This window comes from Bos indicus, chromosome 25 (assembly GCF_029378745.1).
Source record: "Bos indicus isolate NIAB-ARS_2022 breed Sahiwal x Tharparkar chromosome 25, NIAB-ARS_B.indTharparkar_mat_pri_1.0, whole genome shotgun sequence".
NCBI lineage: Eukaryota > Metazoa > Chordata > Mammalia > Artiodactyla > Bovidae > Bos > Bos indicus.
The window spans coordinates 34,033,456-34,048,006 of record NC_091784.1 but is presented as its reverse complement, the minus strand read 5'-3'; the positions used below and the strand labels follow the sequence as shown (position 1 = coordinate 34,048,006).

General features: G+C 55.9%; 1 protein-coding gene across 10 annotated transcripts in view; it reads left to right on the top strand.

The window, feature by feature from the left end:
• The window catches only part of GTF2IRD1 (GTF2I repeat domain containing 1), a 120,939-nt gene that overhangs the window by 36,281 nt on the left and 70,107 nt on the right, over window positions 1-14,551 (top strand). For 8 of the 10 annotated variants that reach the window (XM_070780017.1, XM_070780016.1, XM_070780013.1 and 5 more), the window contains exons 2-5: window positions 2,554-2,682; window positions 8,687-8,828; window positions 11,236-11,391; window positions 13,742-13,925. In XM_070780017.1, the coding sequence (XP_070636118.1) occupies window positions 2,560-2,682; window positions 8,687-8,828; window positions 11,236-11,391; window positions 13,742-13,925 (605 nt within the window). In that variant the 5' untranslated portion in view covers window positions 2,554-2,559. Of the gene's footprint in view, window positions 1-2,553; window positions 2,683-7,327; window positions 7,992-8,686; window positions 8,829-11,235; window positions 11,392-13,741; window positions 13,926-14,551 lie in introns of those variants that run through there. The other 2 variants (XM_019988172.2, XM_070780014.1) reach the window with 2 other exon arrangements.

The following is a 14,551-nucleotide window of genomic DNA, read 5'->3' as shown; positions in this document are numbered from 1 at the left end:
AGAATAAATACATTTTAAAACATTTATAAGTGAACCCATACTCACTTGGGGCAACTGCCGACCTGGCCAGTTATTAAAATTAATATTTGTGTACAACTAAGCAGCCAGCTTGGGCCAGGACAGCGTCCAGAGCCAAGCTCTTGTTGTTCCATCACTAAGTCCTGTCTGACTCTCTGTGACCCCCATGGACTGCAGCACGCCAGGCTTCCCCGTCCTTCACTTTCTCCCAGAGTTTTCTCAAACTCAAGTCCATTGAGTTGATGACATCCAACCATCTCATCCGCTGTCACCGCTTTCTCTTCCTGCCTTCAGTCTTTCCCAACATCAGGATCTTTTCCAGTGAGTTGGCTCTTCGCATCAGGTGGCCAGAGTATTGGAGCTTCAGCTTCAGCATCAGTGCTTCCAATGAATATTCAGGGTTGCTTTCCTTTAGGATGGACTGGTTTGATCTCTTTGTAGTCCAAGGGACTCTCAAGAGTCTTCTCCAACACCATAATTCAAAAGCATCCATTCTTCAGCACTCAGCCTTCTTTATGGTCCAGCTCTCACATCTGTACATGAGTACTGGAAAAACCATAGCTTTGACTGTAGGGACCTCTGTCAGCAAAGTGATGTCTCTGCTTTTTAATATGGTGTCTAGGTTTGTCAGAGCTTTTCTTCCAAGGAGCAAGCGTCTTTTAATTTCATGAGAAAAGCTCTAGCGCATCCCTGATTCCTTTGAATGTTTCCGTCACTGAAGTTGGACACGTCTCACCACGTCACGTGTGACAGGCTCTGATATCTGCTGTTCTGTGTCATCGATTTCATGACCCACTAAAAGGCCGCAGCCTGTGGTTTGGACCACGCTGAGCTGGGCCCTTGGGGTGCAGCGGGAATTGGCCGAGCAGTCCCTGCCCTCATAGAGTTTATGGTCTGGTGGGGGGCAGCTCTGGTGGCAGAAGACACTCTGGACTTAGCACCAAGGCAGCAGGCCCAGCTGTCACTGCCAGGGCTCTCCAACCCCCGGCCCCAGTTTTGTGCACAGACTCCTTCCCCGCCAGGAAGCCAAGTGGGCAGGACTCACAGAATCCCTCTGACGCTTGCAGCTCTGCTCCCTGCTCCCTGGCCAGAACTGGCCACCTGGGGCCTCTGTACAGAGCACTAGAAGGCCTGAGCCTGGGGAGGGGATCGAAGGTCCCTGTCTCTGCTCTCTGCTCTCCGCCCTCTCCTTTGCTTGGACTGGCGAGGGGGCAGGTCGCCAATAGGAAGATGCTGGCACTGGGGCATTTTGGAGGAGGGATCCCTGGACCTGATTCCTGAGGTCAGGAAAGGGAGGGGCAGGATGGATCGCGGCAGGGGGCAGGGGAGGCTGACGTTTGTTATCCAGTGGGGCCCTGGCCCGGCCGGGTGATGTGGGGCCCTGGCCCGGCCGGGTGATGTAGGGCCAGCAGGCCTGTCCCCACCAGGCGCAGCCCCGATACGGGGCCCTGATCTGAGGGCGCCCCAGCTCTGTCCTCCGGGAGTCTCATGACAAGGGGCAAAGTCCTGTCTTGGGGAAACCTCGTCTGGGATGAAGGGGCCTCTGCCCTCTGTATCTCTCTGCACCCCTGAGACTCAGTCCTGACAGCCAGGAAGTAGACTGCAGCTCCCAGCCTTGGGGCAGCAGCAGCCTTGCCCCTGGGAACTGTGATGGGGTCGGTCAGGGACAGAGGGGAGGCCAGTGGTGCCTGACCCGTCCTGCGAAGGAAAGGGTAGGAGAGGGGGCAGTCCAGGGAGCCTTCCCAGCAGAGGTGACAATTGAAAGCTAAGGCGGCAGGGGTTTTCCTGATGGTCCAGTGGTTAAAACTCTGCCTTCCAATTCAGGGGACAGGGGTTCAATCCCTGGTTGGAGATCTAAGACACACACACCCCCACCCCCACCCCCGCCATGCTGTGCAGTGTGGCCAAATACTAAAAATAAAAATTGTTTTCTTTTAAAGCTAAGAAAGCAGTCAGTAAATGCCGAAGGGGCCAGGGAGGGTATTCGGAGAATAGAACCTGTGACAGCTGAGGACCCATAAAGGGTGGTCATATGTCTGGGGGATGGTGACTTTTAGAGGAATCAGAGCATGGGGGTATAAGGAGGAGCTGGGGCAAGGGACAAGTCTGGAACCTGGAATACCGAGCTGAGGAGTCGAGAGCTAGTGTGGGCAGTAGGGAGCTATGGAGGGTGTGTGAGCAAGGGAGGGCCATGCCAGAGCAGTGTGTGGGGGGAGAGCTGGCATTTAGGGCCTGCCAGGCAGACTGCTCGTGACACTGGGCTTGGCTCCGGGGTGCAGACTTGGAGAGACAGGCCCTCAGTTACTCCGCCGCACACCTGTAATGCTCTGTGCAGGCTGCAGTGGCTCCAGGCCTTTAGAGCTCAGAGTCCTTCATGCATGGAAGACCCTTGGGGGAGGAGGAGACCAGTCCTTGACTCGTCCCACCTGGGAGGTGGAGGTGGTCTCTGGGGCTCGGCGGATTATGGTGGGGACAGACGCTACATGTGCCCCGCCCCACCCACCTCCGCCTGCTCCCCGCTCCTCCTCCATCCAGGCGACCATGGCCTTGCTGGGAAAGCGCTGTGACATCCCCGCCAACGGCTGCGGGCCTGACCGCTGGACCTCCGCCTTCACGCGCAAAGACGAGATCATCACCAGCCTCGTGTCTGCCTTAGATTCCATGGTGAGTGCCCTAGGGGCAGTGGGACAGCTGGCCTTCGTAACTCTGGTGCTCACAGGAGCCCCGCCGATCTAGGCCTCAGTGTCCCCCGCCTGTCCCAAGGCCTCTGCCCTCACCAGCATGAGAGCAAGCCTGTGAAACCTCAGCCCTCGTCCCCTCACCCCTTGTCTTCGTTTCGTCACCTCTCAGAGTTCAAGTCCCATCCCTGGGATGGTCACAGGTCTCCCTCCCTGGGGCTTCCCTAGTGGTCCAGTGGATAGGACTCTATGCTCCCAATGCAGGGCGCCCAGGTTCGATCCCTGGTCAGGGAACTAAAGATCCCACACGCTGCAGCCAAGATCACAGATCCCTTGTGCCGTAGCTAAGACCTGGAGCAGCCAAATAAATGTTTATGAATAACCAGATAAACTATTTCAGTGATTCCGTTACACAAAGCATCGTTTCTGGAGCTTGGGGGGCCACATGTGGCTAGTGGTCATGTTATCAGACAGTGTAGAAATAGAACATCTCCGTCACTGCAGAAATTCTAGGGGACCATCTCCGATGGCTCAGCAGCAAAGAATCCACCTGCAGTGCAGGAGACCTGGGTTGGAAAGATCCCCTGGAGAAGGGAATGGCAACCTGCTGCGGTATTCTTGCCTGGAGAATCCCATGGACAGAGGAGCCTGGCGGGCTACAGTCCATAGGGTCGCAAAGAGTGGGACATGACTGAGTACGGCTGGCAGTGCTGCTGTGGAGAGTGTTTCAGAGGCTCCCTGGAGGAATTGATGGCCCTCTGTCCTCGTGCCATGACCAGGACAGACTCCCCCGGGCTCCCCCAGGCCTTGCAACGAGGCCTTTACAGGTGTCCTGAGGGACCGTCGTGGATGACAGCAGCACTTGATTGACACTGTCTTAGCTCTGCTGGCACCCTCCAGGCCTTGGGCCGGGTCCTCGGGAGTCTTCAGTGGAGGGGGAGAGGGGGCAAAGTGCTGTCTGCTCATCACCTCCCCGCATCCAGTCTGCGACCCTTTTCCAGAAGCTTCCTTGTGACCCCCATTCTCTGTGCCTCTGGGCAAATCCACTCCCTGCTGTGACCTTAGCTTCTTCGGCTGTTGACGTGACCACATAGCAGAGGCTCACCTCCAGCCCTGGTGGCCTCCCCTTCAGTTCCGTTCAGTTCAGTTCAGTCGCTCAGTCGTGTCCGACTCTTTGCGACCCCATGAATCGCAGCACGCCAGGCTTCCCTGTCCATCACCAGCTCCCGGAGTTCACTCAGACTCACGTCCATCGAGTTGGTGATGCCATCCAGCCATCTCATCCTCTGTCGTCCCCTTCTCCTCTTGCCCCCAATCCCTCCCAGCATCAGTCTTTTCCAAGGAGTCAACTCTTCTCACGAGGTGGCCAAACTACTGGAGTTTCAGCTTTAGCATCATTCCTTCCAAAGAAATCCCAGGGCTGATCTCCTTCAGAATGGACTGGTTGGATCTCCTTGCAGTCCAGGGGACTCTCAAGAGTCTTCTCCAACACCACAGTTCAAAAGCATCAATTCTTTGGTGCTCAGCCTTCTTCACAGTCCAACTCTCACATCCATACATGACCACAGGAAAAACCATAGCCTTGACTAGATGGACCTTTGTTGGCAAAGTAATGTCTCTGCTTTTGAATATGCTATCTAGGTTGGTCATAACTTTCCTTCCAAGGAGGAAGCGTCTTTTAATTTCATGGCTGCAGTCACCGTCTGCAGTGATTTTGGAGCCCCAAAAAATAAAGTCTGACACTGCTTCCACTGTTTCCCCATCTATTTCCCATGAAGTGATGGGACCAGATGCCATGATCTTCATTTTCTGAATGTTGAGCTTTAAGCCAATTTTTTCACTCTCCTCTTTCACTTTCATCAAGAGGCTTTTTAGTTCCTCTTCACTTTCTGCCATAAGGGTGCTGTCATCTGCATATTCTGAGGTTATTGATATTTATCCCGGCAATCTTGATTCCAGCTTGTGCTTCTTCCAGCCCAGTGTTTCTCATGATGTACTCTGCATATAAGTTAAATAAGCAGGGTGACAATATACAGCCTTGACATACTCCTTTTCCTATTTGGAACCAGTCTGTTGTTCCATGGCCAGTTCTAACTGTTGCTTCCTGACCTGTATATAGGTTTCTCAAGAGGCAGGTCAGGTGGTCTGGTATTCCCATCTCTTTCAGAATTTTCCACACTTTATTGTGATCCACACAGTCAAAGGCTTTGGCATAGTCAATAAAGCAGAAATAGATGTTTTTCTGGAACTCTCTTGCTTTTTTGATGATCCAGTGGATATTGGCAATTTGATCTCTGGTTCCTCTGCCTTTTCTAAAACCAGCTTGAACATCAGGAAGTTCACGGTTCACATATTGCTGAAGCCTAGCTTGGAGAATTTTGAGCATTACTTTACTAGCATGTGAGATGAGTACAATTGTGCAGTAGTTTGAGCATTCTTTGGCATTGCCTTTTTTTGGGATTGGAATGAAAACTGACCTTTTCCAGTCCTGTGGCCACTGCTGAGTTTTCCAAATTTTCTGGCATATTGAGTGCAGCACTTTCACAGCATCATCTTTCAGGATTTGAAATAGCTCCACTGGAATTCCATCACCTCCACTAGCTTTGTTCGTAGAGATGCTTTCTTTTTTTTTTTTTTTTTGTAGAGATGCTTTCTAAGGCCCACTTGACTTCACATTCCAGGATGTCTGGCTCTAGGTCAGTGATCACACCATCGTGATTATCTGGGTCGTGAAGCTCTTTTTTGTACAGTTCTTCTGTGTATTCCTGCCACCTCTTTTTAATATCTTCTGCTCCTGTTAGGTCCATACCATTTCTGTCCTTTATCGAGCCCATCTTTGCATGAAATGTTCCCTTGGTATCTCTAATTTTCTTGAAGAGATCTCTAGTCTTTCCCATTCTGTTATTTTCCTCTATTTCTTTGCATTGATCACTGAGGAAGGCTTTCTTATCTCTTCTTGCTATTCTTTGGAACTCTGCATTCAGATGCTTATATCTTTCCTTTTCTCTTTTGCTTTTTGCTTCTCTTCTTTTCACAGCTATTTGTAAGGCCTCCCCAGACAGCCATTTTGCTTTTTTGCATTTCTTTTCCAAGAGGATGGTCTTGATCCCTGTCTTCTGTACAATATCATGAACCTCAGTCCATAGTTCATCAGACACTCTATCTATCAGATCTAGTCCCTTAAATCTATTTCTCACTTCCACTGTATAATAATAAGGGATTTGATTTAGGTCATACCTGAATGGTCTAGTGGTTTTCCCTACTTTCTTCGATTTAAGTCTGAATTTAGCGATAAGGAGCTCATGATCTGAGCCACAGTCAGCTCCTGGTCTTGTTTTTGCTAACTGTATAGAGCTTCTCCATCTTTGGCTGCAAAGAATATAATCCATCTGATTTCGGTGTTGACCATCTGGTGATGTCCATATGTAGAGTCTTCTCTTGTGTTGTTGGAAGAGAGTGTTTGCTATTACCAGTGCGTTCTTTTGGCAAAACTCTATTAGCCTTTGCCCTGCTTCATTCCGTATTCCAAGGCCAAATTTGCCTGTTACTCCAGGTGTTTCTTGACTTCCTACTTTTGCATTCCAGTCCCCTATAATGAAAAAGACATCTCTTTTGGGTGTTAGTTCTAAAAGGTCTTGTAGGTCTTCATGGAACCATTCAACTTCAGCTTCTTCAGCGTTACTGATTGAGGCATAGACTTGGATTACCGTGATATTGAATGGTTTGCCTTGGAAACGAACAGAGATCATTCTGTCGTTTTTGAGATTGCATCCAAGTACTGCATTTTGGACTCTTTTGTTGACCATGATCTCTACTCCATTTCTTCTAAGGGATTCCTGCCCGCAGTAGTAGATATAATGGTCATCTGAGTTAAATTCACCCATTCCAGTCCATTTTAGTTCGCTGATTCCTAGACTGTCGACGTTCACTCTTGCCATCTCTTGTTTGACCACTTCCAATTTGCCTTGATTCATGGACCTGACATTCCAGGTTCCTATGCAATATTTCTCTTTACAGCATTGGACCTTGCTTCTATCACCAGTCACATCCACAGCTGGGTATTGTTTTTGCTTTGGCTCCATCCCTTCATTCTTTCTGGAGTTATTTCTCCACTGATCTCCAGTAGCATACTGGGCACCTACTGACCTGGGGAATTCCTCTTTCTGTATCCTATCATTTTGCCTTTTCATACTGTTCATGGGGTTCTCAAGGCAAGAATACTGAAGTGGTTTGCCATTCCCTTCTCCAGTGGACCACATTCTGTCAGACCTCTCCACCATGACCCACCCGTCTTGGGTGGCCCCACGGGCATGGCTTAGTTTCATTGAGTTAGACAAGGCTGTGGTTCTAGTGTGATTAGATTGACTAGTTTTCTATGATTATCGTTTCAGTGTGTCTGCCCTCTGATGCCCTCTTGCAACACCTACCGTCTTACTTCGGTAACTCTTACCTTAGACGTGGGGTATCTCTTCATGGCTGTTCCAGCAAAGCGCAGCCACTGCTCCTTACCTTGGACGAGGGGTGTCTCCTCACCGCCGCCCCTCCTGACCTTGAACGTGGAGTAGCTCCTCTAGGCCCTCCTGCTCCCACGCAGCCACAGCTCCTTGGACGTGGGGTTGCTCCTCCCCTTGGAGACAGCTGAATCTGTTTGTTTGTTTGTTTTACCATGTTGCCTCGGGGAAGAGGATCGGCAGGGTTTGAGAGAGGAAATGAACACCATCCCTGCCCCAGGGGACAGTCTTGCTGGCCCTGAGATGTCTCCAGCTTCCTTACCAGGGTGACTCGTGGCCAGAGCTGCCACTCAAGGCATGATCATGGCCCAGAGAGAGTGTAGAACCTGGCCTATATCACATTCCTAGCAGCGGAATTGTGATTAGAAGCCAGACTTCTGACTGTCCACAGAGCGCTAACTCAGATAAAAACCAGCACTTATCAGACGCTGACTTCATGCCTAAAGGAAATCAGTCCTAAATATTCATTGGAGGGACTGATGCTGAAGCTAAAGCTCCAGTACTTTGGCCATCTGATGCAAAGAACTGACTCATTGGAAAAGACCCGGATGCTGGGAAAGATTGAGGGCAGAAGGAGAAGGGGATGACCAAGGATGAGATGGTTGGATGGCACCACCGACTCAATGGACATGAGTTTGAGCAAGCTCCGGGAGTTGGTGATGACAGGGAAGCCTGGCGTGGTGCAGTCCATGGGGTCGCAAAGAGTCGGACGCGACGGAGCGACTGAACTGACTGACGGACTATACTGCATGCCACGAGCTTTGCAGGCAGGTTTCCCAGTGAGGTAGGTCAGAGGCCTGAGATGCTGGCGGTCTTGGTTGCAGGGCCCCCATGTTAGGACTTCCTATGCCGTCGGCCCACCAGTCTCAACTCTGGGGCTGCAGAAAGAACCTCTTTGCCTCATCCCTACTCTGGCTGGCCTGATTTAGAGATTCTTTCCCACCAGCCAGGCCCCATTGAGTCCCCAGAACAAGGCCATTGCACCTCTGGGAGCTGGACGGTTTGTCTCCATTTTACAGACTGAGAAACTGAGGCCCAGAGGAGGGCATGACTTTTAGGAAGAAGCTGGTGCAGAATTAAAGCCTAAGTCTGTCCGAGACTTGATTCTCCTAGGACCCATCCCACCTCCTCATCTGGGACTTAGAGCCCAGGACAGGGGCCTCTCATCCTGGCCCCTCATCTGGGACCAGGCCTGAGGCCAGAAGCCCACCAGGAACAGGAGGGCCTGGGGGTGGGACACAGACCTTGTGCGCCTTTGTCCTCCTCCAGAACCATAACCTTGTCCTCTTCCCCTGGCCTTGGCCAAGCTCTGTGGGGGTCATTCATTCATTCCCACTGCAGCATATAAGAACCAAGATGTTGAGCTGCCGGGGGGATCTCGGGCAGCTGGGGCCTCAGCTCTCACCCGCCAAAGCTGGCCCCGGGGGTGTCCGGAGTGGGGGGCCCTTTCCTGGGCTCACATCCCTGCTCCCTGCGCAGTGCTCAGCGCTCTCCAAGCTGAATGCCGAGGTGGCCTGCGTCGCTGTGCATGATGAGAGCGCCTTCGTGGTCGGCACCGAGAAGGGGAGAATGTTCCTGAACGCGCGCAAGGAGCTGCAGTCAGACTTCCTCAGGTTCTGCCGTGAGTACTCGGGGCTCCAGAGGGCCGGGGCCCGCAGTCCTGAAGGACAGGAGAGCTGGCACCTCCCTGGGTCCCTGGCGCAACACCAGGTGGCCGGCCCTGTGTCGGGGGAGACACGGGGCAAGCAGGGTGGGTGCAGGCTTCCCAACGTGGCATTTTCGGGGTGGAATCACACCACAGTCCCTCGGCCAAGAGAGATGAGCTGACCCAACCCTGGGCGGTCCAGATGCGGCCACCTCCATCCGCTGAGGGACAGAAATGGACACTGAGGCCCAGCACTGTGGCCCCATTCCTGCGCATCCCTGACGCGGGGACCGAGTCCACGTGCTTGGCTGAAAATTATTGAGCGCCTGCTGCATGCAACACCCCTGAAGCACTAACTCCCTCATCCTGACGTCAGCCCTGGGAGGCTGGTGCTGACCCCGTCACGGTAAAAGAATCTTGGAGCCGCCTACTGGAGGCCCCTGGGGATGAAGTGACTGAGGACTCGTCCAGCACGTAGGGAACGCTCTAGAAACGGGAGCAGTTAGGGATGAAGTGATGAAGAGGGCTGGGCGCTGGCGCTCTTTGCTGTTCCCAGCAGGCCCAGGGGACAGTCGTCCCCGATATACAGATGAGAACATGAGATGCAGTGAGCATAACCGCGGGCCGGGGGAGGTGTGAAACGCAGCCAACAGGTGATGGAGGCAGGGTCTACCCTTTCTAAATGGGGGGTGCAGCCTCTGTGCACCCCCTGGGACCCCTACCAAGGACTCCTGGTCGCTCCCAGAAGAGATGAGCCCTCCAAGCTGTAAGCCAGTAGCCCCGATCCAGAGGGGTCACTCTGAAGCCCCTAACTCTTCAGTGCTACCTGGGCCTACAGGGCTCCTTGGAAGCAGGCCGGGCCTCTGCGTTCTCTCCTCCCCGCATTCCTGGTGCCCAAGCACACACCCCCGGCTCCGTGTGTGTCCCTGCTCACCGCCGCCTCCATCCCTGCTGTTCCCCTCTCCTGACAGGCCTTCCCGCCCCCCTGTGCCTGGCAGACGCCCCCCCAGCCTTCAGACTCACACCCCTCCCGGCCTCATCCATGCCCCTCCGCCCCAGCGCCCAGACTGTGGCTGCCCACCGCCCACTCCATGCACTCCTCCTGTGCCCACAACTTCCATCTGCACGCCTGGTGCCCCAGCTTGGCGGTGAGCTCCCAGGAAGGGGGTTGGCTTCCCCTCTGTGGGAGGTTAGAGCCCAGGTGGGCATGCAAGCCCATGGTTTGGGGGACTCAGAGCTCTTGGGGGCTAAAAGCGGGCCCTGGGGCCTCATCCCGGCTCTGCCACCTGCTGGGCCTCAGTCTCCTCATCTGTGAAAGGGGACCGTGGTGCTCCCCTCTCCTGGGTCAAGCTGAGGATTAAACGGATTAATACATGGCGAGCACCTAAAACTGCTGGGCACGTAGTTCATGCTCCATAAACGCCAGCCATTGTTTTCCTCGCTGTTAGTAGCCCTTTCATTACCCCACCCCGGGTCCTGGACTCTGGGATTAGCCGTTTTGGGGAAGGCTGACCCCCGGTGCTGGGACACACCATTGTATCCTTACTAGGGTCCAGCTGCTTCCCCAGCCAAACCCCTCCACCACCCAGCTCTCGGAACCTGTCTGCTCTCCAAGCTTGGGCAGGAGACCTGGAACTGGGTAGGGTGGGCAGTGGCGGGGGTCTGTGGCCCTAGTGGGCCAGCCTGGGAGCCAGCTCAGAGCCTGGGGAAGGTGCACCTGGCTTCCCAGAGCCAGGCAGAGCCGCTATTTATAGTGCCGGGAACTTGGCTGGTTTATTTCAAGCTTCACAGGTCCCCAAGGAGAGCAGACTCCAAGCTGAGATGGGGGGGCCCCCGGGCCCTCCTCTCATTCTCTTTCCAACGAAGTTTCTAGCATCTTCCCCACGCTCCCAGGCCCCCACCCTGGCCCAGCCTGGCATGAAGCACTTCACAGCCCCCTTCAGCCTCCTGCTGGAGTCCCCATCATCTCCCCATTTGGCATAGCAGAGAGGTAGGACCTTGATTGGTTAAGACAGAAAGGGGTGCTGGACCGGACATTCGTTGAACCCCAGTTCTGCCCCAGGCCAGCTAGTCTCCTGGTTGAGAGCTCACAGGCTGAGGCCCGGAGAGGGAAGGGACTTACCCAGGGTCAGCCGGTGAGTTAGAGGTAAGCAGGGATGAGTGCCTTGTGCTGGGCACTGGGCACTCAGATGACCAGCCTGGCCCTAGGCAGGGTGGCTGGGGCAGACCTCACTCACTCATTAATCCTTCCTTCATTCCTCTGTGGGCACTCTGTGTTGCGTGCCCAGCTGCAGGACTCGACCCAAGCCAGGGACATCCCCGCTCACTGGGCTGGTGGTGAGGTGAGAACTCACCACGGCCTCACATGCTCTGTGTCCCACAGGAGGGGCCCCGTGGAAGGAGCCGGAGGCAGAGCACCCCAAGAAGGTGCCACGGGGTGAGGGTGGCGGCCGGAATGTCCCACGGTCAGCCCTGGAACATGGCTCGGACGTGTACCTTCTGCGGAAGATGGTAGAGGAGGTGTTTGATGTTCTTTATAGTAAGATCCTTCCTCATTCCATTTGGGGCCCCCAGGTGGGTGGGAGCCCCCGGCCCCACCCTCCCCAGCTGAGGAGGCCCTGCTCCCGCCACTGCAGGCCGTGGGCAAAACCTCAAGGCGTGGGGGCCTTCTCCCCCTCACCCCCCAGCTCTCCCCCATTCTGCATCCCCAGGCATGGCTCCCCCATCCCAGCCCCATTTCCTTGAACCACCATCCCTGCCCTGATCTCCTAGCCTCCAGCTCCCTGTGCCAGGCATCTTCCTAAAGCACAGGTCTGACCACAGAGCTCTTTCCTCCTCTCCCTTCTTGGGCTCCCTGTCACCCTGGGCGTGGCATCAGCCCCCACCCCAGCTCACCAACCCCGTCTCTAGCCCTTCTGACCCCCTTCCTCTTCTCCCACTCACTGCGGCTTCATTTCACACCTCCTCACCTTTGCTCTGCTGTGCCTGTCAGGCTGGCCCTCCCCTCTGTCTGGTGGGCACAACATTGCTCTCTGAGGCTCAGCTTCAGGAAGCCTCCAGCTCCGAGTTGGGTTAGGGTCCCCTGTGGGCACCGCTGTGCCCTGTGGCTTCACCCAGTTGCTCTTCAGGATCCGGGACCTGCCTGCACTTTCTGCTGTTCTTAGCCTGCAGTTTCAGAACCTAGCAAAAGCAGGAGCCCAGAGGGTGTTTGTTGAATGACTGAATGAAGGCTACCTGGCCATCCAAGTCTTTCCCCTGGAGTAGGAGAAGGGGAAGGGATGAGCAGGCCTGGCCTCCCTCGGGAAATGTCAGGTTGCCGCCAGGTCTCTGGCCCAGTGGTGACCTCCACGCTCCCTGGGTGACCTCAGGCAGGTCCCCTCCATCCCTAAGGGGCCCCCCATTATTTCTCATTTGCTTTATTCCTTCCCCTCCTGCAGCCTTTGGCTCTCTGGAGCAGAGGTCTGGGCGAGTGGGGAAACCCTGCTGGAGTCTAGATGTCAGTAGAAGGAAGCCAAGAGGACTTGGGGTCTGGAGGCCCTGGTGGGCAGGCTCGCCCCCTGGGATGGGAGGACTGGTCACGCGTGGTGGGCTGTGTCACTGCAGACAGTTTTGCCAGATACAGGGCACATGCCCAGAGCCCCTGCGCCCCTGCTCACTGTACCCCGACTCTGCCTGCCTGCCTCGGGCAGAATCAGATGTGGCTACTGGGGCGGAGCTTCCTTCTGGCTCCTGGTGCGTGGATGCTTAGTCGCTTCAGCCGTGTCTGACTCTTTGCAACCCCATGGACCTTAGCCCCCTGGGCTTCCCAGGTGGCACTAGTGGTAAAGAACCCGCATGCAATGCAAGAGATGTAGGAGATTCAGGTTCGATCCCTGAGTTGGGAAGATCCCCTGGAGGAGGTCAGGGCAACCCACTCCAGTATTCCTGCCTAGAGAATCCCAAGGACATAGAAGCCTGGCAGGCCATAGTCCACAAGGTTGCAAAGAGTCGGACCTAGCTGAAGTGACTTAGCACACACACGCACAGACTGTAGCCCACCAGGCTCCTCCGTCCATGGGATCCTCCAGGTGGGAATACTGGAGTGGGCTGCCATTTCCTTCTCCAGGGGATTTTCCCGAGCCAGGAATCGAGCCTGCACCTCTTACGTCTCCTGCATTGGCAGGCGGGTTCTTTACCGCCAGTGCCACCTGGGAAGCCCTCTGGCCCCTGGTGGGGGGTGGCAGAAGTCCGTGAGCCCAGGCCCCTCGGCCACCCCTTCTGTCCCCCCTTCCCTCGTGCTCGCCATCTTTTTTTTTTGGCCACAGCATGTGGAGTGTGGGGTCTTACTTAGCACCCCAGCCAGGGTAGGGGGGTACTTGCGCCCCTGCATGGGGAGTGCCGAGTCTTAACCATGGGCCCACCAGGGAAGCCCTTCCCCGTCTTCTCAGCCTGTCTGTTCTGCCTCTCGCTTCCTCTCCATCCCTCTCTCCCTCCCCTGCCCTACCCTCTCTCATCCTTTCTCCTTCCTCCCTGTGGCCGTTGCCTTTCCCCTGTGTGTCCTCCGTCTCTCGCCGCCCCCTCCTCCCCTCCTGCCTGAGCCCCCGGCCCTGCTTTCCCTTCCACCCAGATGCCTGGAGAAGAGAGTGGCAGGGAAGCCAGGGGACCCTGTTGATGGGCAGCCGTGGCCCTTGACCGCAGCAGGGCCGTCCACAGCCCCCGCCTGCTCTACCTGCAGGGGGGTCAGTCTCTGTGAGGTTTGCAGGCTAAAGGGCCTGTGGGGTCCATCTCCTGGGGGCCTGGCACCGTAGGGAGTGGCTCAGCACGGCCCCAGCTCTGGGGCGCACCCGGCCCCCGCCCCGGCCTGGCTTCCCTCTCATCAGGCCTCTCTCCTCCACCCCCCGTGCCCGCAGGCGAGGCCCTGGGCAGGGCCAGCGTGGTGCCACTGCCCTACGAGCGGCTGCTCCGGGAGCCGGGGCTGCTGGCCGTGCAGGGGCTACCTGAGGGCCTGGCCTTCCGGAGGCCGGCCGAATACGACCCCAAGGCCCTCATGGCCATCCTGGAGCACAGCCACCGGATCCGCTTCAAGCTTAAGAGGTGAGTGAGGCTGCTGGCCAGGGAGTGGCCGAGAGCCAGTGGCCGGACGGTGGGGGCTGGGCCGGGTGATGACCTGCTTCCGTGCTATGGCCGCTGGCCCGGCCGGAGGGGAGGGGACTTTAGCATCCCTACCGGGGACCCTGCTTGTAAGAGCTCCCAGTCTGATGCCAGGAGTGAGGCAGAAACGCAAGCTCAGAGCATGCTCCGAGCCAGGTGTGGTCACAGAAGTCTTCCCTGGGGACTTCTGTGTGCAGAGAGGCTCGGCTGGGGAAGAAATAGCACCAGCAGCCCTGCAGGTGTCAGGAACAGCCTGTGTGGAGGCAGGAAGCCACATCGTGCTGCTCCTTGGGGTTGTCAAGCAAGGCTTCCATTAGGGGCTGGTGGGCGGGGGAGGGTACCGATCGCCCGGTCAGCCGGGAAGCAGCCTGAGTCACCCATGGGGGTTAGGCGAGGCCAGGACACGAGCCCGGGAAGGAGGGATGCATTAGGAGATGAAAGCCGATTGGCTGCAGCTGAAAGGATGCGATGGGTGGTCCTTGGGGAGAGCCCAGGTGTGGGGCCCTGCATGTCACACCCCACCCCGGGCCTGCACCCCCGCCTGTAAACGAGGACTAGCTCCCGTCCCG